Here is a 27,156-nt window from a genome sequence, read left to right on the forward strand (position 1 = left end):
AAAAACAAAACAAAAAAAAAACGCCTTAGTATACATGGCCGGGGGATTGAACCCACAACCTCCTAGTCTCAGGGTGGACACTCTACCACTAGACCACTGAGCTGGTCTTTGAAAAAGCAAAAAAACCCAAAAAAACGTCTGACTATACATGGTCGTTTTTTTTTTTTTTTTTTTTTTTTAAAAACGCCTTACTATACATGGTCGTTTGAAAAAAAAAAAAAAAAAGACAAAAAAAACGCCTTAGTATACATGGTCGTTTTTTTGTTTTTTTGGTTTTTTTTTATAAACGCCTTACTATACATGGTCGTTTGAAAAAAACAAAAACAAAAAAAAACGCCTTAGTATACATGGTCGTTTTTTTAAAAAAAAACGGCATACTATACATGGTCGTTTGAAAAAAAAAAAAAAAAAAAAAACCTTAGTATACATGGTCGTTTTTTTTTGTTTTTTTTTAAACGCCTTACTATACATGGTCGTTTCAAAAAAAAAAACGCCTTACTATACATGGTCGTTTGAAAACAAAAAACAAAAAAACAACAACAACAAAAAAAACACCTTAGTATACATGGTCGTTTTTTTAAAAAAACGCCATACTATACATGGTCGTTTGAAAAAAAAAAAAAAAAAAAAAAGCCTTAGTATACATGGTCGGTTTTTTTTTGGGTTTTTTTTAAACGCCTTACTATACATGGTCGTTTAAAAAAAAAACGGCATACTATACATGGTCGTTTGAAAAAAAAAAAAAAAAAAAACCTTAGTATACATGGTCGTTTTTTTTTGTTTTTTTTTAAACGCCTTACTATACATGGTCGTTTCAAAAAAAAAAACGCCTTACTATACATGGTCGTTTGAAAACAAAAAACAAAAAAACAACAACAACAAAAAAAACACCTTAGTATACATGGTCGTTTTTTTAAAAAAACGCCATACTATACATGGTCGTTTGAAAAAAAAAAAAAAAAAAAAAAAAGCCTTAGTATACATGGTCGGTTTTTTTTTTGGTTTTTTTTAAACGCCTTACTATACATGGTCGTTTTAAAAAAAAAAAAACAAAAAAAAACGCCTTACTATGCATGGTCGTTTAAAAAAAAAAAAAACGCCTTACTATACATGGTCGTTTGAAAACAAAAAACAAAAAAAACAAAAAAGCCTTATTATACATGGTCGTTTGAAAAAAAAAAACAAAAAAAACAAAAAGAAAACGCCTTAGTATACATGGTCGTTTTTTGTTTTTTTTTTGAAAAAAAAACACCTGGTCGTTTGAAAAAAACAAAAAAAACAAAAACGCCTTAGTATACTTGGTCGTTTTTTTAAAAAAAACGGCATACTATACATGGTCGTTTTAAAAAAAAAAAAAAAAAAAAAAAAAGCCTTAGTATACATGGTCGTTTTAAAAAAACAAAAAAACAAAAAACGCCTTACTATGCATGGTCGTTTCAAAAAAAACAAAACGCCTTACTATACATGGTCGTTTGAAAAAAAAAAAAAAAAAAAAAAAAAAAAGCCTTATTATACATGGTCGTTTGAAAAAAAAAAACAAAAAAAACAAAAAGAAAACGCCTTAGTATACATGGTCGTTTTTTGTTTTTTTTTTGAAAAAAAAACACCTGGTCGTTTGAAAAAAACAAAAAAAACAAAAACGCCTTAGTATACTTGGTCGTTTTTTTAAAAAAAACGGCATACTATACATGGTCGTTTTAAAAAAAAAAAAAAAAAAAAAAAAAAAAGCCTTAGTATACATGGTCGTTTTAAAAAAACAAAACAAAAAAAAACGCCTTACTATGCATGGTCGTTTCAAAAAAAAAAAAACGCCTTACTATACATGGTCGTTTGAAAACAAAAAACAAAAAAAAAACGCCTTAGTATACATGGTCGTTTTTTTGTTGTTGTTTTTTTTAAAACCGCCTTACTATACATGGTCGTTTGAAAACAAACAAACAAAAAAAACGCCTTAGTATACATGGTCGTTTTTTAAAAAAAAACGCCATACTATACATGGTAGTTTGAAAAAAAAAAAAAAAAAAAAAAAAAAAAAAGCCTTATTATACATGGTCGTTTGAAAAAAAAAAAAAAAAAAAAAAAAAAAAAAAAAAACGCCTTAGTATACATGGTCGTTTTTTTTTTTTTTTAAAAAACGCCTTACTATACATGGTCGTTTGAAAAAAAAAAAAAAAAAAAAAAGCCTTAGTATACATGGTCGGGTTTTTTTTTGGTTTTTTTTAAACGCCTTACTATACATGGTCGTTTGAAAAAAAAAAAAAAAAAAAAAAAAAAAAAAAAGACAAAAAACCCGCCTTAGTATACATGGTCGTTTTTTTTGTTTGTTTTTTTTTTAAACGCCTTACTATACATGGTCGTTTTTTTAAAAAAAAAAACGGCATACTATACATGGTCGTTTGAAAAAAACAAAACAAAAAAAAAACGCCTTAGTATACATGGCCGGGGGATTGAACCCACAACCTCCTAGTCTCAGGGTGGACACTCTACCACTAGACCACTGAGCTGGTCTTTGAAAAAGCAAAAAAACCCAAAAAAACGTCTGACTATACATGGTCGTTTTTTTTTTTTTTTTTTTTTTTTTTTAAAAACGCCTTACTATACATGGTCGTTTGAAAAAAAAAAAAAAAAAGACAAAAAAAACGCCTTAGTATACATGGTCGTTTTTTTGTTTTTTTGGTTTTTTTTTATAAACGCCTTACTATACATGGTCGTTTGAAAAAAACAAAAACAAAAAAAAACGCCTTAGTATACATGGTCGTTTTTTTAAAAAAAAACGGCATACTATACATGGTCGTTTGAAAAAAAAAAAAAAAAAAAAACCTTAGTATACATGGTCGTTTTTTTTTGTTTTTTTTTAAACGCCTTACTATACATGGTCGTTTCAAAAAAAAAAACGCCTTACTATACATGGTCGTTTGAAAACAAAAAACAAAAAAACAACAACAACAAAAAAAACACCTTAGTATACATGGTCGTTTTTTTAAAAAAACGCCATACTATACATGGTCGTTTGAAAAAAAAAAAAAAAAAAAAAAAAGCCTTAGTATACATGGTCGGTTTTTTTTTGGTTTTTTTTTAAACGCCTTACTATACATGGTCGTTTAAAAAAAAAAACGCCATACTATACATGGTCGTTTTTTTTAAAAAAACGGCATACTATACATGGTCGTTTTGAAAAAAAAAAAAAAAAAAAATACGCCTTAGTATACATGGTCATTTTTTTAAAAAAAACACGCCATACTATACATGGTCGTTTGAAAAAAAAAAAAAAAAAAAAACGCCTTAGTATACATGGTCGTTTTTTTTTAAAAACGCCATACTATACATGGTCGTTTGGAAAAAAAAAAAAAAAACGCCTTCGTATACATGGTCGTTTTTTTTTTTTTTTTTTTTTTTTAAACGCCTTACTATACATGGTCGTTTGAAAAAAAAAAAAAAAAAAAAAAGACAAAAAAAACGCCTTAGTATACATGGTCGTGTTTTTAAAAAAACGCCTTACTATATACATGGTCGTTTGGGGAAAAAAACAAAAAAAAACAAAAAGAAAACGCCTTAGTATACATGGTCGTTTTTTTTTTTTTTTTTTGAAAACGCCTTACTATACATGGTCGTTTGAAAACAAAAAACAAAAAAACAACAACAAAAACGCCTTAGTATACATGGTCGTTTTTTTTTTTTTTTGTTTTTTTTTTAAACGCCTTACTATACATGGTCGTTTGGAAAAAAAATAAAAAAATAAAAAAGACAAAAAAAACGCCTTAGTATACGTGGTCGTGTTTTTAAAAAAACGCCTTACTATACATGGTCGTTTGGGGAAAAAAAAAACAACAACAAAAAGAAAACGCCTTAGTATACATGGTCGTTTTTTGTTTTTTTTTTGAAAAAAAAACGCCTTACTATACATGGTCGTTTGAAAACAAACAAACAAAAAAAACAACAACAACAAAAAAAACACCTTAGTATACATGGTCGTTTTTTAAAAAAAACGCCATACTATACATGGTCGTTTGGGGGAAAGAAAAAAAAAACAAACGCCTTAGTATACATGGTCGTTTTTTTTTGTTTTTAAAAAAAAAAAAAAACGCCTTACTATACATGGTCGTTTGAAGAAAAAAAAAAAAAAAAAAAAAAAAAAGACAAAAAAAACACCTTAGTATACATGGTCGTGTTTTTAAAAAACCGCCTTACTATACATGGTCGTTTGAGGAAAAAAAAAAAACAAAAAAAAAACAAAAAAAAAAAAAACGCCTTACTATACATGGTCGTTTTTTTTTTAAAAAAACGGCATTCTATACATGGTCTTTTGAAGAAAAAAAAAGACAAAAAAAACGCCTTAGTATACATGGTCGTGTTTTTAAAAAAACGCCTTACTATACATGGTCGTTTGGGAAAAAAAAAAAAAAACAACAAAAAGAAAACGCCTTAGTATACATGGTCGTTTTTTGTTTTTTTTTTTAAAAAAAAACGCCTGGTCGTTTGAAAAAAAACAAAAAACAAAAAAACGCCTTAGTATACTTGGTCGTTTTTTTTAAAAAAACGGCATACTATACATGGTCGTTTGAAAAAAAAAAAAAAAAAGCCTTAGTATACATGGTCGTTTAAAAAAAAAAACAAAAAAAAAACGCCTTACTATGCATGGTCGTTTAAAAAAAAAACCCGCCTTACTATACATGGTCGTTTGAAAACAAAAAACAAACAAAAAACGCCTTAGTATATACATGGTCGTTTTTTTAAAAAAAACGGCATACTATACATGGTCGTTTGAAAAAAAAAAAAAAAAAAAAACGCCTTAGTATACATGGTCGTTTTTTGTTTTTTTTAAAAAAACGCCTTACTATACATGGTCGTTTGAAAACAAAAAACAAAAAAGCAACAGCAACAAAAAAAACACCTTAGTATACATGGTCGATTTTTTTTAAAAACGCCATACTATACATGGTCGTTTGGAAAAAAAAAAAAAACAACAAAAAGAAAACGCCTTAGTATACATGGTCGTTTTTTTTTTTTTTTTTTTTTTTTTTTAAAAACGCCTTACTATACATGGTCGTTTGAAAAAAAAAAAAAAAAAAAGAGACAAAAAAAACGCCTTAGTATACATGGTCGTGTTTTTAAAGAAACGCCTTACTATACATGGTTGTTTGGGGAAAAAAAAAAAAAAACAACAAAAAGAAAACGCCTTAGTATACATGGTCGTTTTTTGTTTTTTTTTTGAAAAAAAAACGCCTGGTCGTTTGAAAAAAACAAAAAAAACAAAAACGCCTTAGTATACTTGGTCGTTTTTTTAAAAAAAACGGCATACTATACATGGTCGTTTGAAAAAAAAAAAAAAAAAGCCTTAGTATACATGGTCGTTTTTTTTTGTTTTTTTTTTAAACGCCTTACTATACATGGTCGTTTGAAAACAAAAAACAAACAAAAAACGCCTTAGTATACATGGTCGTTTTTTTTAAAAAAACGGCATACTATACATGGTCGTTTGAAAACAAAAAACAAAAAAACAACAGCAACAAAAAAAACACCTTAGTATACATGGTCGTTTTTTTTTAAAAACGCCTTACTATACATGGTCGTTTTTTAAAAAATAAAAACGGCATACTATACATGGTCGTTTGAAAAAAAAAAAAAAAAAAAAAAAAAAACGCCTTAGTATACATGGTCGTTTTTTTTTTTTTGTTTGTTTTTTTTTTTAAAACGCCTTACTATACATGGTCGTTTGAAAAAAAAAAAAAAAGACAAAAAAACGCCTTAGTATACATGGTCGTGTTTTTAAAGAAACGCCTTACTATACATGGTTGTTTGGGAAAAAAAAAAAAAAACAACAAAAAGAAAACGCCTTAGTATACATGGTCGTTTTTTGTTTTTTTTTTTTAAAAAAAACGCCTGGTCGTTTGAAAAAAACAAAAACGCCTTAGTATACTTGGTCGTTTTTTTAAAAAAAACGGCATACTATACATGGTCGTTTGAAAAAAAAAAAAAAAGCCTTAGTATACATGGTCGTTTTTTTTTTGTTTTTTTTTTAAACGCCTTACTATACATGGTCGTTTGAAAACAAAAAACAAACAAAAAACGCCTTAGTATACATGGTCGTTTTTTTAAAAAAACGGCATACTATACATGGTCGTTTGAAAACAAAAAACAAAAAAACAACAGCAACAAAAAAAACACCTTAGTATACATGGTCGTTTTTTTTTAAAAACGCCATACTATACATGGTCGTTTGAAAAAAAAAAAAAAAAAAAAACGCCTTAGTATACATGGTCGTTTTTTTTTTTTTTTTAAAACGCCTTACTATACATGGTCGTTTTTTTTAAAATAAAAACGGCATACTATACATGGTCGTTTGAAAAAAAAAAAAAAAAAAAAAAAAACGCCTTAGTATACATGGTCGTTTTAAAAAACAAAACAAAAAAAAACGCCTTACTATACATGGTCGTTCGAAAAAAGAAAAAAAAAAAAAAAAAAATGCCTTAGTATACATGGCCGGGGGATTGAACCCACAACCTCCTAGTCTCAGGGTGGACACTCTACCACTAGACCACTGAGCTGGTCTTTGAAAAAGCAAAAAAACCCAAAAAAACGTCTGACTATACATGGTCGTTTTTAAAAAAAAAAAAAAAAAAAAAAAAAAAAAACGCCTTAGTATACATGGTCGTTTTTTTTGTTTTTTGTTTTTTTTAAAAAACGCCTTACTATACATGGTCGTTTGAAAAAAAAAAAAAAAAAAAAAGACGAAAAAAACGCCTTAGTATACATGGTCGTGTTTTTAAAAAAACGCCTTACTATACATGGTCGTTTGGAGAAAAAAAAAAAACAACAACAACAAAAAGAAAACGCCTTAGTATACATGGTCGTTTTTTGTTTTTTTTTTAAAAAAAAAAACGCCTTACTATACATGGTCGTTTGAAAACAAACAAAAAAAAAAAAAAAACGCCTTAGTATACATGGTCGTTTTTTTTAAAAAAACGCCATACTATACATGGTCGTTTGGGAAAAAAAAACAAAAAAAAAAACGCCTTAGTATACATGGTCGTTTTTTTTTTGTTTTTTTTTGTTTTTTTAAACGCCTTACTATACATGGTCGTTTAAAAAAAAAAAAAAAACGCCTTACTATACATGGTCGTTTGAAAACAAAAAACAAAAAAACAACAACAACAAAAACGCCTCAGTATACATGGTCGTTTTTTTTTTGTTTTTTTTTTTAAACGCCTTACTATACATGGTCGTTTGAAAAAAAAGAAATTAAAAAAAAAAAAAAAAAAAAAAACGCCTTAGTATACATGGTCGTTTTTTTTGTTTTTTGTTTTTTTTAAAAAACGCCTTACTATACATGGTCGTTTGAAACAAAAAAAAAAAAAAAGACGAAAAAAACGCCTTAGTATACATGGTCGTGTTTTTAAAAAAACGCCTTACGATACATGGTCGTTTGGAGAGAAAAAAAAAAAAACAACAAAAAGAAAACGCCTTAGTATACATGGTCGTTTTTTTTTTTGTTTTTTTTTTAAAAACCGCCTTACTATACATGGTCGTTTGAAACAAAAAAAAAAAAAAAGACGAAAAAAACGCCTTAGTATACATGGTCGTGTTTTTAAAAAAACGCCTTACGATACATGGTCGTTTGGAGAGAAAAAAAAAAAAACAACAAAAAGAAAACGCCTTAGTATACATGGTCGTTTTTTTTTTTGTTTTTTTTTTAAAAACCGCCTTACTATACATGGTCGTTTGAAAAAAAAAAAAAAAAAAAACGCCTTAGTATACATGGTCGTTTTTTAAAAAAAACGCCTTACTATACATGGTCGTTTGAAAAAAAAAAAAAAAAAAAAAGAGACGAAAAAAAACGCCTTAGTATACATGGTCGTGTTTTTAAAGAAACGCCTTACTATACATGGTTGTTTGGGGAAAAAAAAAAAAAAACAACAAAAAGAAAACGCCTTAGTATACATGGTCGTTTTTTGTTTTTTTTTTGAAAAAAAAACGCCTGGTCGTTTGAAAAAAACAAAAAAAACAAAAACGCCTTAGTATACTTGGTCGTTTTTTTAAAAAAAACGGCATACTATACATGGTCGTTTGAAAAAAAAAAAAAAAAAAGCCTTAGTATACATGGTCGTTTTTTTTTGTTTTTTTTTTAAACGCCTTACTATACATGGTCGTTTGAAAACAAAAAACAAACAAAAAACGCCTTAGTATACATGGTCGTTTTTTTTAAAAAAACGGCATACTATACATGGTCGTTTGAAAACAAAAAACAAAAAAACAACAGCAACAAAAAAAACACCTTAGTATACATGGTCGTTTTTTTTTAAAAACGCCATACTATACATGGTCGTTTGGAAAAAAAAAAAAAAAAAAAAAAACGCCTTAGTATACATGGTCGTTTTTTTTTTTTTTTTTAAAACGCCTTACTATACATGGTCGTTTTTTTAAAAATAAAAACGGCATACTATACATGGTCGTTTGAAAAAAAAAAAAAAAAAAAAAACGCCTTAGTATACATGGTCGTTTTTTTTTTTTTGTTTGTTTTTTTTTTTAAAACGCCTTACTATACATGGTCGTTTGAAAAAAAAAAAAAAAGACAAAAAAACGCCTTAGTATACATGGTCGTGTTTTTAAAGAAACGCCTTACTATACATGGTTGTTTGGGAAAAAAAAAAAAAAACAACAAAAAGAAAACGCCTTAGTATACATGGTCGTTTTTTGTTTTTTTTTTGAAAAAAAAACGCCTGGTCGTTTGAAAAAAACAAAAACGCCTTAGTATACTTGGTCGTTTTTTTAAAAAAAACGGCATACTATACATGGTCGTTTGAAAAAAAAAAAAAAAGCCTTAGTATACATGGTCGTTTTTTTTTTGTTTTTTTTTTAAACGCCTTACTATACATGGTCGTTTGAAAACAAAAAACAAACAAAAAACGCCTTAGTATACATGGTCGTTTTTTTAAAAAAACGGCATACTATACATGGTCGTTTGAAAACAAAAAACAAAAAAACAACAGCAACAAAAAAAACACCTTAGTATACATGGTCGTTTTTTTTTAAAAACGCCATACTATACATGGTCGTTTGAAAAAAAAAAAAAAAAAAAACGCCTTAGTATACATGGTCGTTTTTTTTTTTTTTTTAAAACGCCTTACTATACATGGTCGTTTTTTTTAAAATAAAAACGGCATACTATACATGGTCGTTTGAAAAAAAAAAAAAAAAAAAAAAAACGCCTTAGTATACATGGTCGTTTTAAAAAACAAAACAAAAAAAAACGCCTTACTATACATGGTCGTTCGAAAAAAGAAAAAAAAAAAAAAAAAATGCCTTAGTATACATGGCCGGGGGATTGAACCCACAACCTCCTAGTCTCAGGGTGGACACTCTACCACTAGACCACTGAGCTGGTCTTTGAAAAAGCAAAAAAACCCAAAAAAACGTCTGACTATACATGGTCGTTTTTAAAAAAAAAAAAAAAAAAAAAAAAAAAAAACGCCTTAGTATACATGGTCGTTTTTTTTGTTTTTTGTTTTTTTTAAAAAACGCCTTACTATACATGGTCGTTTGAAAAAAAAAAAAAAAAAAAAAAGACGAAAAAAACGCCTTAGTATACATGGTCGTGTTTTTAAAAAAACGCCTTACTATACATGGTCGTTTGGAGAAAAAAAAAAAACAACAACAACAAAAAGAAAACGCCTTAGTATACATGGTCGTTTTTTGTTTTTTTTTTTAAAAAAAAAACGCCTTACTATACATGGTCGTTTGAAAACAAACAAAAAAAAAAAAAAAACGCCTTAGTATACATGGTCGTTTTTTTTAAAAAAACGCCATACTATACATGGTCGTTTGGGAAAAAAAAACAAAAAAAAAAACGCCTTAGTATACATGGTCGTTTTTTTTTTGTTTTTTTTTGTTTTTTTAAACGCCTTACTATACATGGTCGTTTAAAAAAAAAAAAAAAACGCCTTACTATACATGGTCGTTTGAAAACAAAAAACAAAAAAACAACAACAACAAAAACGCCTCAGTATACATGGTCGTTTTTTTTTTGTTTTTTTTTTTAAACGCCTTACTATACATGGTCGTTTGAAAAAAAAGAAATTAAAAAAAAAAAAAAAAAAAAAAACGCCTTAGTATACATGGTCGTTTTTTTTGTTTTTTGTTTTTTTTAAAAAACGCCTTACTATACATGGTCGTTTGAAACAAAAAAAAAAAAAAAGACGAAAAAAACGCCTTAGTATACATGGTCGTGTTTTTAAAAAAACGCCTTACGATACATGGTCGTTTGGAGAGAAAAAAAAAAAAACAACAAAAAGAAAACGCCTTAGTATACATGGTCGTTTTTTTTTTTGTTTTTTTTTTAAAAACCGCCTTACTATACATGGTCGTTTGAAACAAAAAAAAAAAAAAAGACGAAAAAAACGCCTTAGTATACATGGTCGTGTTTTTAAAAAAACGCCTTACGATACATGGTCGTTTGGAGAGAAAAAAAAAAAAACAACAAAAAGAAAACGCCTTAGTATACATGGTCGTTTTTTTTTTTGTTTTTTTTTTAAAAACCGCCTTACTATACATGGTCGTTTGAAAAAAAAAAAAAAAAAAAACGCCTTAGTATACATGGTCGTTTTTTAAAAAAAACGCCTTACTATACATGGTCGTTTGAAAAAAAAAAAAAAAAAAAAGAGACGAAAAAAAACGCCTTAGTATACATGGTCGTGTTTTTAAAGAAACGCCTTACTATACATGGTTGTTTGGGGAAAAAAAAAAAAAAACAACAAAAAGAAAACGCCTTAGTATACATGGTCGTTTTTTGTTTTTTTTTTGAAAAAAAAACGCCTGGTCGTTTGAAAAAAACAAAAAAAACAAAAACGCCTTAGTATACTTGGTCGTTTTTTTAAAAAAAACGGCATACTATACATGGTCGTTTGAAAAAAAAAAAAAAAAAAAAGCCTTAGTATACATGGTCGTTTTTTTTTGTTTTTTTTTTAAACGCCTTACTATACATGGTCGTTTGAAAACAAAAAACAAACAAAAAACGCCTTAGTATACATGGTCGTTTTTTTTAAAAAAACGGCATACTATACATGGTCGTTTGAAAACAAAAAACAAAAAAACAACAGCAACAAAAAAAACACCTTAGTATACATGGTCGTTTTTTTTTAAAAACGCCATACTATACATGGTCGTTTGGAAAAAAAAAAAAAAAAAAAAAAAAACGCCTTAGTATACATGGTCGTTTTTTTTTTTTTTTTTAAAACGCCTTACTATACATGGTCGTTTTTTTAAAAATAAAAACGGCATACTATACATGGTCGTTTGAAAAAAAAAAAAAAAAAAAAAACGCCTTAGTATACATGGTCGTTTTTTTTTTTTTGTTTGTTTTTTTTTTTAAAACGCCTTACTATACATGGTCGTTTGAAAAAAAAAAAAAAAGACAAAAAAACGCCTTAGTATACATGGTCGTGTTTTTAAAGAAACGCCTTACTATACATGGTTGTTTGGGAAAAAAAAAAAAAAACAACAAAAAGAAAACGCCTTAGTATACATGGTCGTTTTTTGTTTTTTTTTTGAAAAAAAAACGCCTGGTCGTTTGAAAAAAACAAAAACGCCTTAGTATACTTGGTCGTTTTTTTAAAAAAAACGGCATACTATACATGGTCGTTTGAAAAAAAAAAAAAAAGCCTTAGTATACATGGTCGTTTTTTTTTTGTTTTTTTTTTAAACGCCTTACTATACATGGTCGTTTGAAAACAAAAAACAAACAAAAAACGCCTTAGTATACATGGTCGTTTTTTTAAAAAAACGGCATACTATACATGGTCGTTTGAAAACAAAAAACAAAAAAACAACAGCAACAAAAAAAACACCTTAGTATACATGGTCGTTTTTTTTTAAAAACGCCATACTATACATGGTCGTTTGGAAAAAAAAAAAAAAAAAAAAAACGCCTTAGTATACATGGTCGTTTTTTTTTTTTTTTTAAAACGCCTTACTATACATGGTCGTTTTTTTTAAAATAAAAACGGCATACTATACATGGTCGTTTGAAAAAAAAAAAAAAAAAAAAAAAAACGCCTTAGTATACATGGTCGTTTTAAAAAACAAAACAAAAAAAAACGCCTTACTATACATGGTCGTTCGAAAAAAGAAAAAAAAAAAAAAAAAAAATGCCTTAGTATACATGGCCGGGGGATTGAACCCACAACCTCCTAGTCTCAGGGTGGACACTCTACCACTAGACCACTGAGCTGGTCTTTGAAAAAGCAAAAAAACCCAAAAAAACGTCTGACTATACATGGTCGTTTTAAAAAAAAAAAAAAAAAAAAAAAAAAAAAAAAAAAAAACGCCTTAGTATACATGGTCGTTTTTTTTGTTTTTTGTTTTTTTTAAAAAACGCCTTACTATACATGGTCGTTTGAAAAAAAAAAAAAAAAAAAAAAAGACGAAAAAAACGCCTTAGTATACATGGTCGTGTTTTTAAAAAAACGCCTTACTATACATGGTCGTTTGGAGAAAAAAAAAAAACAACAACAACAAAAAGAAAACGCCTTAGTATACATGGTCGTTTTTTGTTTTTTTTTTTAAAAAAAAAACGCCTTACTATACATGGTCGTTTGAAAACAAACAAAAAAAAAAAAAAAAACGCCTTAGTATACATGGTCGTTTTTTTTAAAAAAACGCCATACTATACATGGTCGTTTGGGAAAAAAAAACAAACAAAAAAACGCCTTAGTATACATGGTCGTTTTTTGTTTGTTTTTTTTTGTTTTTTTAAACGCCTTACTATACATGGTCGTTTAAAAAAAAAAAAAACGCCTTACTATACATGGTCGTTTGAAAACAAAAAACAAAAAAACAACAACAACAAAAACGCCTCAGTATACATGGTCGTTTTTTTTTTGTTTTTTTTTTTAAACGCCTTACTATACATGGTCGTTTGAAAAAAAAGAAATTAAAAAAAAAAAAAAAAAAACGCCTTAGTATACATGGTCGTTTTTTTTGTTTTTTGTTTTTTTTAAAAAACGCCTTACTATACATGGTCGTTTGAAACAAAAAAAAAAAAAAAGACGAAAAAAACGCCTTAGTATACATGGTCGTGTTTTTAAAAAAACGCCTTACGATACATGGTCGTTTGGAGAGAAAAAAAAAAAAACAACAAAAAGAAAACGCCTTAGTATACATGGTCGTTTTTTTTTTTGTTTTTTTTTTAAAAACCGCCTTACTATACATGGTCGTTTGAAAAAAAAAAAAAAAAAAAAAACGCCTTAGTATACATGGTCGTTTTTTAAAAAAAACGCCATACTATACATGGTCGTTTGGAGAAAAAAAAAAAAAAAAAAGCCTTAGTATACATGGTCGGTTTTTTTTTTTTTTTTTTTTTTAAAACGCCTTACTATACATGGTCGTTTAAAAAAAAAAAAAAACGCCTTACTATACATGGTCGTTTTAAAACAAAAAACAAAAAAACAACAACAACAACAAAAACGCCTTAGTATACATGGTCGTTTTTTTTGTTTGTTTTTTTTAAAACGCCTTACTATACATGGTCGTTTGAAAAAAAATTAATAAAAAAAAAAAGACAAAAAAAACGCCTTAGTATACGTGGTCGTGTTTTTAAAAAAACGCCTTACTATACATGGTCGTTTGAAAACAAACAAACAAAAAAACAACAACAACAAAAAAAACACCTTAGTATACATGGTCGTGTTTTTAAAAAAATGCCATACTATACATGGTCGTTTGGGGGTAAAAAAAAAAAAAAAAAAAAGACAAAAAAAACGCCTTAGTATACATGGTCGTGTTTTTAAAAAAATGCCTTACTATGCATGGTCGTTTGGGAAAAAAAAAAAAACAACAACAAAAAGAAAACGCCTTAGTATACATGGTCGTTTTTTTTTGTTTTTGTTTTTGTTTTTTTTTTAAAAACGCCTTAGTATACATGGTCGTTTTTTTTTTTTTTTTTTTGAAAAAAAAACGCCTGGTCGTTTGAAAAAAACAAAAAAAACAAAAACGCCTTAGTATACTTGGTCGTTTTTTTAAAAAAAACGGCATACTATACATGGTCGTTTGAAAAAAAAAAAAAAAAGCCTTAGTATACATGGTCGTTTTTTTTTGTTTTTTTTTTAAACGCCTTACTATACATGGTCGTTTGAAAACAAAAAACAAACAAAAAACGCCTTAGTATACATGGTCGTTTTTTTAAAAAAAACGGCATACTATACATGGTCGTTTGAAAACAAAAAACAAAAAAACAACAGCAACAAAAAAAACACCTTAGTATACATGGTCGTTTTTTTTTAAAAACGCCATACTATACATGGTCGTTTGGAAAAAAAAAAAACAAAAAAAAAACGCCTTAGTATACATGGTCGTTTTTTTTTTTTTTTTTAAACGCCTTACTATACATGGTCGTTTTTTTTAAAAATAAAAACGGCATACTATACATGGTCGTTTGAAAAAAAAAAAAAAAAAAAAAAACGCCTTAGTATACATGGTCGTTTTAAAAAACAAAACAAAAAAAAACGCCTTACTATACATGGTTGTTCGAAAAAAGAAAAGAAAAAAAAAAAAATGCCTTAGTATACATGGCCGGGGGATTGAACCCACAACCTCCCAGTCTCAGGGTGGACACTCTACCACTAGACCACTGAGCTGGTCTTTGAAAAAGCAAAAAAAACCAAAAAAACGTCTGACTATACATGGTCGTTTTTTTTTGTTTTTTGTTTTTTTTTAAAAAACGCCTTACTATACATGGTCGTTTTTAAAAAAAAAAAATAAAAAAATAAAAATAAAAAGCCTTAGTATACATGGTCGTTTTTTTTGTTTTTTAAAAAAAAACGCCTTACTATACATGGTCGTTTGAAAAAAAAAAAAAAAAAAGACGAAAAAAACGCCTTAGTATACATGGTCGTGTTTTTTGTTTTTTGTTTTTTTTAAAAAACGCCTTACTATACATGGTCGTTTGAAAAAAAAAAAAAAAAAAAAAAAGACGAAAAAAACGCCTTAGTATACATGGTCGTGTTTTTAAAAAAACGCCTTACTATACATGGTCGTTTGGAGAAAAAAAAAAAAAAACAACAAAAAGAAAACGCCTTAGTATACATGGTCGTTTTTTGTTTTTTTTTTGAAAAAAAACCGCCTTACTATACATGGTCGTTTGAAAACAAACAAAAAAAAAAAAAACGCCTTAGTATACATGGTCGTTTTTTGTTTTTTTTTTTGAAAAAAAAACGCCTGGTCGTTTGAAAAAAACAAAAAAAACAAAAACGCCTTAGTATACTTGGTCGTTTTTTTTAAAAAAACGGCATACTATACATGGTCGTTTGAAAAAAAAAAAAAAAAGCCTTAGTATACATGGTCGTTTTTTTTTTTGTTTTTTTTTTAAACGCCTTACTATACATGGTCGTTTGAAAACAAAAAACAAACAAAAAACGCCTTAGTATACATGGTCGTTTTTTTAAAAAAAAACGGCATACTATACATGGTCGTTTGAAAACAAAAAACAAAAAAACAACAGCAACAAAAAAAACACCTTAGTATACATGGTCGTTTTTTTTTAAAAACGCCATACTATACATGGTCGTTTGGAAAAAAAAAACAAAAAAAAAACGCCTTAGTATACATGGTCGTTTTTTTTTTTTTTTAAACGCCTTACTATACATGGTCGTTTTTTTTAAAATAAAAACGGCATACTATACATGGTCGTTTGAAAAAAAAAAAAAAAAAAAAACGCCTTAGTATACATGGTCGTTTTAAAAAACAAAACAAAAAAAAACGCCTTACTATACATGGTTGTTCGAAAAAAGAAAAGAAAAAAAAAAAAATGCCTTAGTATACATGGCCAGGGGATTGAACCCACAACCTCCCAGTCTCAGGGTGGACACTCTACCACTAGACCACTGAGCTGGTCTTTGAAAAAGCAAAAAAACCCAAAAAAACGTCTGACTATACATGGTCGTTTTTTTTTGTTTTTTGTTTTTTTTTAAAAAACGCCTTACTATACATGGTCGTTTTTAAAAAAAAAAATAAAAAAATAAAAATAAAAAGCCTTAGTATACATGGTCGTTTTTTTTGTTTTTTGTTTTTTTTAAAAAAACGCCTTACTATACATGGTCGTTTGAAAAAAAAAAAAAAAAAAGACGAAAAAAACGCCTTAGTATACATGGTCGTGTTTTTTGTTTTTTGTTTTTTTTAAAAAACGCCTTACTTTACATGGTCGTTTGAAAAAAAAAAAAAAAAAAAAAAAAAAGACGAAAAAAACGCCTTAGTATACATGGTCGTGTTTTTAAAAAAACGCCTTAGTATACATGGTCGTTTTTTGTTTTTTTTTTGAAAAAAAACCGCCTTACTATACATGGTCGTTTGAAAACAAACAAAAAAAAAAAAAAAACGCCTTAGTATACATGGTCGTTTTTTAAAAAAAACGCCATACTATACATGGTCGTTTGGAGAAAAAAAAAAAAAAAAAGCCTTAGTATACATGGTCGTTTTTTTTTTTTTTTTTTTTTTTAAACGCCTTACTATACATGGTCGTTTAAAAAAAAAAAAACGCCTTACTATACATGGTCGTTTGAAAACAAAAAACAAAAAAACAACAACAACAACAAAAACGCCTTAGTATACATGGTCGTTTTTTTTGTTTGTTTTTTTTAAAACGCCTTACTATACATGGTCGTTTGAAAAAAAATTAATAAAAAAAAAAAAGACAAAAAAAAACGCCTTAGTATACGTGGTCGTGTTTTTAAAAAAACGCCTTACTATATACATGGTCGTTTGGGGAAAAAAAAAAAAAAAACAACAAAAAGAAAACGCCTTAGTATACATGGTCGTTTTTTGTTTTTTTTTTGAAAAAAAACCGCCTTACTATACATGGTCGTTTGAAAACAAACAAACAAAAAAACAACAACAACAAAAAAAACACCTTAGTATACATGGTCGTGTTTTTAAAAAAATGCCATACTATACATGGTCGTTTGGGGGAAAAAAAAAAAGACAAAAAAAACGCCTTAGTATACATGGTCGTGTTTTTAAAAAAATGCCTTACTATGCATGGTCGTTTGGGGAAAAAAAAAAAAACAACAAAAAGAAAACGCCTTAGTATACATGGTCGTTTTTTTTTTTTTTTTTTTTTTTTTTTTTTTTTTTAAAAACGCCTTACTATACATGGTCGTTTGAAAAAAAAAAAAAAAAAAAGAGACAAAAAAAACGCCTTAGTATACATGGTCGTGTTTTTAAAGAAACGCCTTACTATACATGGTTGTTTGGGGAAAAAAAAAAAAAAAACAACAAAAAGAAAACGCCTTAGTATACATGGTCGTTTTTTGTTTTTTTTTTTGAAAAAAAAACGCCTGGTCGTTTGAAAAAAACAAAAAAAACAAAAACGCCTTAGTATACTTGGTCGTTTTTTAAAAAAAAACGGCATACTATACATGGTCGTTTGAAAAAAAAAAAAAAAAAGCCTTAGTATACATGGTCGTTTTTTTTTTGTTTTTTTTTTAAACGCCTTACTATACATGGTCGTTTGAAAACAAAAAACAAACAAAAAACGCCTTAGTATACATGGTCGTTTTTTTAAAAAAAACGGCATACTATACATGGTCGTTTGAAAACAAAAAACAAAAAAACAACAGCAACAAAAAAAACACCTTAGTATACATGGTCGTTTTTTTTTAAAAACGCCATACTATACATGGTCGTTTGGAAAAAAAAAAAAAAAAAACGCCTTAGTATACATGGTCGTTTTTTTTTTTTTTTTAAAAACGCCTTACTATACATGGTCGTTTTTTTAAAAATAAAAACAACATACTATACATGGTCGTTTGGGAAAAAAAAAAAAAAAAAAAAAAAAAAAAAACGCCTTAGTATACATGGTCGTTTTAAAAAACAAAACAAAAAAAAACGCCTTACTATACATGGTCGTTCGAAAAAAGAAAAGAAAAAAAAAAAAAATGCCTTAGTATACATGGCCGGGGGATTGAACCCACAACCTCCTAGTCTCAGGGTGGACACTCTACCACTAGACCACTGAGCTGGTCTTTGAAAAAGCAAAAAAACCCCAAAAAACGCCTTACTATACATGGTCGTTTTAAAAAAAAAAATAAAAAAAAAAAAAAAAAAGCCTTAGTATACATGGTCGTTTTTTTTGTTTTTTGTTTTTTTAAAAAAACGCCTTACTATACATGGTCGTTTGAAAACAAACAAACAAAAAAAAAAAAAACGCCTTAGTATACATGGTCGTGTTTTTAAAAAAAACGCCTTACTATACATGGTCGTTTGGAGAAAAAAAAAAAAACAACAACAAAAAGAAAACGCCTTAGTATACATGGTCGTTTTTTGTTTTTTTTTTGAAAAAAAAACGCCTTACTATACATGGTCGTTTGAAAACAAACAAAAAAAAAAAAAAAAAAAGCCTTAGTATACATGGTCGTTTTTTTTGTTTTTTTTTAAAAAAAACGCCTTACTATACATGGTCGTTTAAAAAAAAAAAAACGCCTTACTATACATGGTCGTTTGAAAACAAAAAACAACAAAAACACCTTAGTATACATGGTCGTTTTTTTTAAAAAACGCCATACTATACATGGTCGTTTGGGGAAAAAAAAAAACAAAAACAAAAAAAACGCCTTAGTATACATGGTCGTTTTTTTTCTTTTTTTTTAAACGGCATACTATACATGGTCGTTTGAAAAAAAAAAAAAAAAAAAAAAAAAAAAACGCCTTAGTATACATGGTCGTTTTTTTTTGTTTTTTTTTTAAAAAAACGCCTTACTATACATGGTCGTTTTTTTAAAAATAAAAACAACATACTATACATGGTCGTTTTAAAAAAAAAAAAAAAAAAAAAAAAACGCCTTAGTATACATGGTCGTTTTAAAAAACAAAACAAAAAAAAACGCCTTACTATACATGGTCGTTCGAAAAAAGAAAAGAAAAAAAAAAAAAATGCCTTAGTATACATGGCCGGGGGATTGAACCCACAACCTCCTAGTCTCAGGGTGGACACTCTACCACTAGACCACTGAGCTGGTCTTTGAAAAAGCAAAAAAACCCCAAAAAACGTCTGACTATACATGGTCGTTTTTTTTTGTTTTTTGTTTTTTTTTTAAAAACGCCTTACTATACATGGTCGTTTAAAAAAAAAAATAAATAAATAAAAAAAAAAAGCCTTAGTATACATGGTCGTTTTTTTTGTTTTTTGTTTTTTTAAAAAAACGCCTTACTATACATGGTCGTTTGAAAAAAAAAAAAAAAAAAGACGAAAAAAACGCCTTAGTATACATGGTCGTGTTTTTAAAAAAAACGCCTTACTATACATGGTCGTTTGGAGAAAAAAAAAAAAAACGACAACAAAAAGAAAACGCCTTAGTATACATGGTCGTTTTTTGTTTTTTTTTTTGAAAAAAAAACGCCTTACTATACATGGTCGTTTGAAAACAAACAAACAAAAAAAAAAAAAACGCCTTAGTATACATGGTCGTGTTTTTAAAAAAAACGCCTTACTATACATGGTCGTTTGGAGAAAAAAAAAAAAACAACAACAAAAAGAAAACGCCTTAGTATACATGGTCGTTTTTTGTTTTTTTTTTTGAAAAAAAAACGCCTTACTATACATGGTCGTTTGAAAACAAACAAACAAAAAAAAAAAAAAAGCCTTAGTATACATGGTCGTTTTTTTTGTTTTTTTTTAAAAAAAACGCCTTACTATACATGGTCGTTTAAAAAAAAAAAAACGCCTTACTATACATGGTCGTTTGAAAACAAAAAACAACAAAAACACCTTAGTATACATGGTCGTTTTTTTAAAAAAACGCCATACTATACATGGTCGTTTGGGGAAAAAAAAAAACAAAAACAAAAAAAACGCCTTAGTATACATGGTCGTTTTTTTTCTTTTTTTTTAAACGGCATACTATACATGGTCGTTTGAAAAAAAAAAAAAAAAAAAAAAAAAAACGCCTTAGTATACATGGTCGTTTTTTTTTGTTTTTTTTTTAAAAAAACGCCTTACTATACATGGTCGTTTGAAAAAAAAAAAAAAAAAAAGACAAAAAAAACGCCTTAGTATACATGGTCGTGTTTTTAAAAAAACGCCGTTTGGGGGGAAAAAAAAAAAAAAAAACAACAAAAAGAAAACGCCTTAGTATACATGGTCGTTTTTTGTTTTTTTTTGGAAAAAAAAACGCCTTACTATACATGGTCGTTTGAAAACAAACAAACAAAAAAACAACAACAACAAAAAACACCTTAGTATACATGGTCGTTTTTTTAAAAAAACGCCATACTATATACATGGTCGTTTGAAAAAAAAAAAAAAAAAAAAAAAAAAAAAAAGCCTTAGTATACATGGTCGTTTTTTTTTTGTTTTTTTTTAAAAAAAAAACGCCTTAGTATACTTGGTCGTTTTTTTTTAAAAAAAACGGCATACTATACATCGTCGTTTGAAAAAAAAAAAAAAAAAAAAGCCTTAGTATACATGGTCGTTTTTAAAATAAAATAAAAAAACGCCTTACTATACATGGTCGTTTGAAAACAAAAAACAAAAAAAAAACGCCTTAGTATACATGGTCGTTTTTTAAAAAAAACCAGCATACTATACATGGTCGTTTGAAAAAAAAAAAAAAAAAAAAACGCCTTAGTATACATGGTCGTTTTTTTTTTTTTTTTTTTAAAAACGCCTTACTATACATGGTCGTTTGAAAACAAAAAACAAAAAAACAGCAACAAAAAAAACACCTTAGTATACATGGTCGTTTTTTTTTAAAAACGCCATACTATACATGGTCGTTTGGAAAAAAAAAAACGCCTTAGTATACATGGTCGTTTTTTTTTTTTTTTTTTTTTAAACGCCTTACTATACATGGTCGTTTTTTTAAAAATAAAAACAACATACTATACATGGTCGTTTGAAAAAAAAAAAAAAAAAAAAAAAAAAAAACGCCTTAGTATACATGGTCGTTTGAAAAAAACAAAACAAAAAAAAACGCCTTACTATACATGGTCGTTTGAAAACAAAAAACAAAAAAAAAACGCCTTAGTATACATGGTCGTTTTTTTAAAAAAAACGGCATACTATACATGGTCGTTTGAAAAAAAAACAAAAAAAAAAACGCCTTAGTATACATGGTCGTTTTTTTTTTTGTTTTTTTTAAACGCCTTACTATACATGGTCGTTTGAAAACAAAAAACAAAAAAACAACAGCAACAAAAAAAACACCTTAGTATACATGGTCGTTTTTTTTTTTAAAACGCCATACTATACATGGTCGTTTGGGAAAAAAAAACAAAAAAAACCGCCTTAGTATACATGGTCGTTTTTTTTTTTTTTTTTTTAAACGCCTTACTATACATGGTCATTTTTTAAAAAATAAAAACAACATACTATACATGGTCGTTTGAAAAAAAAAAACAAAACAAAAAAAAACGCCTTAGTATACATGGTCGTTTTAAAAAACAAAACAAAAAAAAACGCCTTACTATACATGGTCATTCGAAAAAAGAAAAGGAAAAAAAAAAAAATGCCTTAGTATACATGGCCGGGGGATTGAACCCACAACCTCCTAGTCTCAGGGTGGACACTCTACCACTAGACCACTGAGCTGGTCTTTGAAAAAGCAAAAAAACCCAAAAAAAACGTCTAAAACGTCATGGTCGTTTTTTTTTGTTTTTTGTTTTTTTTAAAAAACGCCTTACTATACATGGTCGTTTTTAAAAAAATAAATAAAAAAATAAAAATAAAAAGCCTTAGTATACATGGTCGTTTTTTTTGTTTTTTGTTTTTTTTAAAAAACGCCTTACTATACATGGTCGTTTAAAAAAAAAAAAATAAAAAAATAAAAATAAAAAGCCTTAGTATACATGGTCGTTTTTTTTGTTTTTTGTTTTTTTAAAAAAACGCCTTACTATACATGGTCGTTTGAAAAAAAAAAAAAAAAAGACGAAAAAAAACGCCTTAGTATACATGGTCGTGTTTTTAAAAAAAACGCCTTACTATACATGGTCGTTTGGAGAAAAAAAAAAAAACAACAAAAAGAAAACGCCTTAGTATACATGGTCGTTTTTTGTTTTTTTTTTGAAAAAAAAACGCCTTACTATACATGGTCGTTTGAAAACAAACAAACAAAAAAAAAAAACGCCTTAGTATACATGGTCGTTTTTTTAAAAAAAACGCCATACTATACATGGTCGTTTGGAAAAAAAAAAAAAAAAAAAAGCCTTAGTATACATGGTCGTTTTTTTTGTTTTTTTTTTTAAAAAAAACGCCTTACTATACATGGTAGTTTAAAAAAAAAAAAAACGCCTTACTATACATGGTCGTTTGAAAACAAAAAACAAAAAAACAACAAAAACACCTTAGTATACATGGTCGTTTTTTTTAAAAAACGCCATATACATGGTCGTTTGGGGAAAAAAAAAACAAAACAAAAAAAAAACGCCTTAGTATACATGGTCGTTTTTTTTCTTTATTTTTAAACGGCATACTATACATGGTCGTTTGAAAAAAAAAAAAAAAAAAAAAAAAACGCCTTAGTATACATGGTCGTTTTTTTTTGTTTTTTTTTTAAAAAAAACGCCTTACTATACATGGTCGTTTGAGAAAAAAAAATAAAAAAGACAAAAAAAACGCCTTAGTATACATGGTCGTGTTTTTAAAAAAACGCCGTTTGGGAAAAAAAAAAAAAAAAAACAACAAAAAGAAAACGCCTTAGTATACATGGTCGTTTTTTGTTTTTTTTTGGAAAAAAAAACGCCTTACTATACACGGTCGTTAAAAAAAAAAAAAAGCCTTACTATACATGGTCGTTTGAAAACAAAAAACAAAAAAACAACAACAACAAAAAAAACACCTTAGTATACATGGTCGTTTTTTAAAAAAAAAACGGCATACTATACATGGTCGTTTGAAAAAAAACAAACAAACAAAAAAAACGCCTTAGTATACATGGTCGTTCGAAAAAAAGAAAAGAAAACAACAACAACAAAAAAACGCCTTAGTATACATGGCCGGGGGATTGAACCCACAACCTCCTAGTCTCAGGGTGGACACTCTACCACTAGACCACTGAGCTGGTCTTTGAAAAAGCAAAAAAAAACAAAAAAACGTCTGACTACACATGGTCGTTTGGGAAAAAAAAAAAAACAACAACAAAAAGAAAACGCCTTAGTATACATGGTCGTTTTTTGTTTTTTTTTGGAAAAAAAAACGCCTTACTATACATGGTCGTTTGAAAACAAACAAACAAAAAAAAAAACGCCTTAGTATACATGGTCGTTTTTTAAAAAAAAACGCCTTACTATACATGGTTGTTTGAAAACAAAAAACAAAAAAACAACAACAACAAAAAAAACACCTTAGTATACATGGTCGTTTTTTTAAAAAAACGCCATACTATACATGGTCGTTTGAAAAGAACAAAAAAAAAAAAAACGCCTTAGTATACATGGTCGTTTTTTTTTTTTTTTTTAAATGCCTTACTATACATGGTTGTTTGAAAACAAAAAACAAAAAAACAACAACAACAAAAAAAACACCTTAGTATACATGGTCGTTTTTTTAAAAAAACGCCATACTATACATGGTCGTTTGGGAAAAAACAAAAAAAAACAAAAAAAAAAACGCCTTAGTATACATGGTCGTTTTTTTTTTTTTTAAAACGCCTTACTATACATGGTCGTTTTTAAAAAAAAAAAACGGCATACTATACATGGTCGTTTGAAAAAAAAAACAAAAAAAAACGCCTTAGTATACATGGTCGTTTTAAAAAAACAAAACAAAAAAAAAACGCCTTGCTATACATGGTCGTTCGAAAAAAGAAAAGAAAACAAAAAAAAAAAAAAAATGCCTTAGTATACATGGCCGGGGGATTGCACCCACAACCTCCTAGTCTCAGGGTGGACACTCTACCACTAGACCACTGAGCTGGTCTTTGAAAAAGCAAAAAAAACCAAAAAAACGTCTGACTATACATGGTCGTTTTAAAAAAAAAAAAAACGCCTTACTATACATGGTCGTTTGAAAAAAAAAAAAAAAAAAAAACGCCTTAGTATACATGGTCGTTTTTTTTTTTTTTTAAAACGCCTTAGTATACATGGTCGTGTTTTTAAAAAAAACGCCTTACTATACATGGTCGTTTGGAGAAAAAAAAAAAAAAAACAACAACAAAAAGAAAACGCCTTAGTATACATGGTCGTTTTTTTTTGTTTTTTTTTTAAAACGCCTTACTATACATGGTCGTTTGAAAAAAAAAAAAAAAAAAAAAAAAAAAAAAAAAAAAAAACGCCTTAGTATACATGGTCGTTTTTTTTTTTTTTTAAAAACGCCTTACTATACATGGTCGTTTTAAAAAAAAAAAAAACGGCATACTATACATGGTCGTTTGAAAAAAAAACCAAAAAAAAACGCCTTAGTATACATGGTCGTTTTAAAAAAACAAAACAAAAAAAAAACGCCTTGCTATACATGGTCGTTCGAAAAAAGAAAAGAAAACAAAAAAAAAAAAAAAATGCCTTAGTATACATGGCCGGGGGATTGCACCCACAACCTCCTAGTCTCAGGGTGGACACTCTACCACTAGACCACTGAGCTGGTCTTTGAAAAAGCAAAAAAAACCAAAAAAACGTCTGACTATACATGGTCGTTTTAAAAAAAAAAAAAAACGCCTTACTATACATGGTCGTTTGAAAAAAAAAAAAAAAAAAAAACGCCTTAGTATACATGGTCGTTTTTTTTTTTTTTTAAAACGCCTTAGTATACATGGTCGTGTTTTTAAAAAAAACGCCTTACTATACATGGTCGTTTGGAGAAAAAAAAAAAAAAAAACAACAACAAAAAGAAAACGCCTTAGTATACATGGTCGTTTTTTTTTTTTTTTTTTTAAAACGCCTTACTATACATGGTCGTTTGAAAAAAAAAAAAAAAACAAAAAAAAAAAAAAAAAAAAAAAAAAAGAAAACGCCTTAGTATACATGGTCGTTTTTTTTTTTTTTTTTTTTTTTTTTTTTTTTTTTTTTTAAACGCCTTAGTATACATGGTCGTGTTTTTAAAAAAACGCCTTACTATACATGGTCGTTTGGAGAAAAAAAAAAAAAAAACAACAAAAAGAAAACGCCTTAGTATACATGGTCGTTTTTTTTTTTTTTAAAAACGCCTTACTATACATGGTCGTTTTTTTTTGTTTTTTTTTTAAAACGCCTTACTATACATGGTCGTTTGGAGAGAAAAAAAACGCCTTACTATACATGGTCGTTTGAAAACAAAAAACAAAAAAACAACAACAAAAAAAACACCTCAGTATACATTGTCGTTTTTTTTTAAAAAACGCCATACTATACATGGTCGTTTGGGGGGAAAAAAAAAAAAAAAAAAAAAAAAACGCCATGGTCGTTTTTTTGTTTTTTTTTAAAAACGCCTTACTATACATGGTCGTTTTTTTTTTTAAAAACGGCATACTATACATGGTCGTTTGAAAAAAAAAAAACGCCTTAGTATACATGGTCGTTTTAAAAAAAACAAAAAAAAACACCTTACTATACATGGTCGTTTGAAAACAAAAAACAAAAAAATAAAACAAAAAAAAAAGAAAACGCCTTAGTATACATGGTCGTTTTTTTTTTTTTAAAAACGGCATACTATACATGGTCGTTTGGGAAAAAAAACAAAAAAAACAAACGCCTTAGTATACATGGTCGTTTTTTTTTGTTTTTTTTAAAAACGCCTTACTATACATGGTCTTTAAAAAAAAACATCTTACTATACATGGTCTTTTTTTGTTGTTACTTTTTTTATGTTTTCTTTTTTAATAAAACGTCTTACTATACATGGCTGTTTAAAAAAATGCCTTACTATACATGTTTGTTTGTTTTTGTTTTTGTTTTTTTAAATAAAACGCCTTACTATTAAAAATATATTTTGTCATCTTTTTTTCTTGGATTCCCCCCCCCCCTATTTACTAATCATATACATTTAAAAATGTATTTGTCATAATATTGATAATTTTTCCTGTAGGCATGTACAGGATGAGCCAAGTGGCCGTCACCCTCAGGACCTTGGCCAAGGATTTCAACATAGCCGTCTTGGTGAGGATGAACACGCACATGCATTATTTGCGTATTATTATTTAGATTTGGATGTCTGTCAGTTGTGAGCCCGCCATCCCGTGCGCAGGTGACCAATTATGTGACGAGGAGCGAGGATGGCGAGGTGCAGCCCGGCTTGGGCGTGTACTGGAGTCACATCCCAAAAACCCGAGTCCTGCTGGAGCGACTTGCGGACATGGCGGCCACCGTGAGCGGCAGATCCGCTCTCCGGTCTGCCACCCTCCTCAAATCCTCCAGACAGGTGAGATTATGGCGCCCCCTGGTGGAGACTGCTTCAAACAACAATGTCATCCTTAAGTCAAAAAACGTGGAGGGTCCGCTAACGAGTGACGGTTGTCACGCGTTGTTGACTTTCGAGCAGCCGTGTTTGATCCGAGCCAAGTTGGACCTTCAGCAGTGGAGTCGCTTGGAACGAGTCACCACGTCGGGGAAGCGGAAGCTGGATGCCGCAGATTCTTGACTACAAGCAACTGGCTCAAAAAGGATTCTGGGTACGTTTACACTTTCGTCCCTGTTTCTTCCGTGTTTTGGTGGCGCATCGCAATATTCTGCCTTTTTCTTTTAATTTTTTTTTTCTTACAGCTACCGTATGTATTTGCTGGTGGCAAAATTTTCTCATGAAGTAAAATACAAATTCCTTCATTCTCTTTTTCCCCACTTAACAGAAGAATTTAGTCTATTATGAACTTATTTTTCATGAACAATTAATACCTTTACAAAGGAATTTTGTCACTTGCTGTCGACTGAAGATGACATCACCGGTGCTGAGGAAGCAGGTAACGACCAATCATTGCTCAGTTTGCTGACCAAACCCAGGTGAGAACATGATTGGTCATTACCTGCTTCCTCAGCACCGGTGATGTCATCTTCAGTTGACAGCAAGTGGCAGAATTACTTTTGAAAGCAATATTTGACTCACTGAGCCATTTTCAGCAGTAAGAAAAAGTAAATATTTTGTCCAGAATTAATTTGATAACTTGATTACATTTCCTGAACATTTAATACCTTTAAAAACAATTTTTTCCACTTGCTGTTGACTGAAGATGACATCATCTGTGCTCAGGAACTAGATCAAGGTGAGCCACAATT

The 27,156-nt window shown here is 28.4% G+C and overlaps 1 protein-coding gene across 1 annotated transcript in view; it reads left to right on the top strand.

The window, feature by feature from the left end:
- The window catches only part of rad51d (RAD51 paralog D), a 40,174-nt gene that overhangs the window by 11,294 nt on the left and 1,724 nt on the right, over positions 1–27,156 (top strand). The window contains 3 exon segments of the mRNA XM_077504024.1: positions 25,976–26,046; positions 26,135–26,308; positions 26,429–26,558. Coding sequence (XP_077360150.1) covers positions 25,976–26,046; positions 26,135–26,308; positions 26,429–26,527 — 344 coding nt within the window. The 3' untranslated portion in view covers positions 26,528–26,558.

The sequence above is a fragment of the Festucalex cinctus genome, chromosome 18, assembly GCF_051991245.1.
Source record: "Festucalex cinctus isolate MCC-2025b chromosome 18, RoL_Fcin_1.0, whole genome shotgun sequence".
In the NCBI taxonomy this organism is placed as follows: Eukaryota; Metazoa; Chordata; class Actinopteri; order Syngnathiformes; family Syngnathidae; genus Festucalex; species Festucalex cinctus.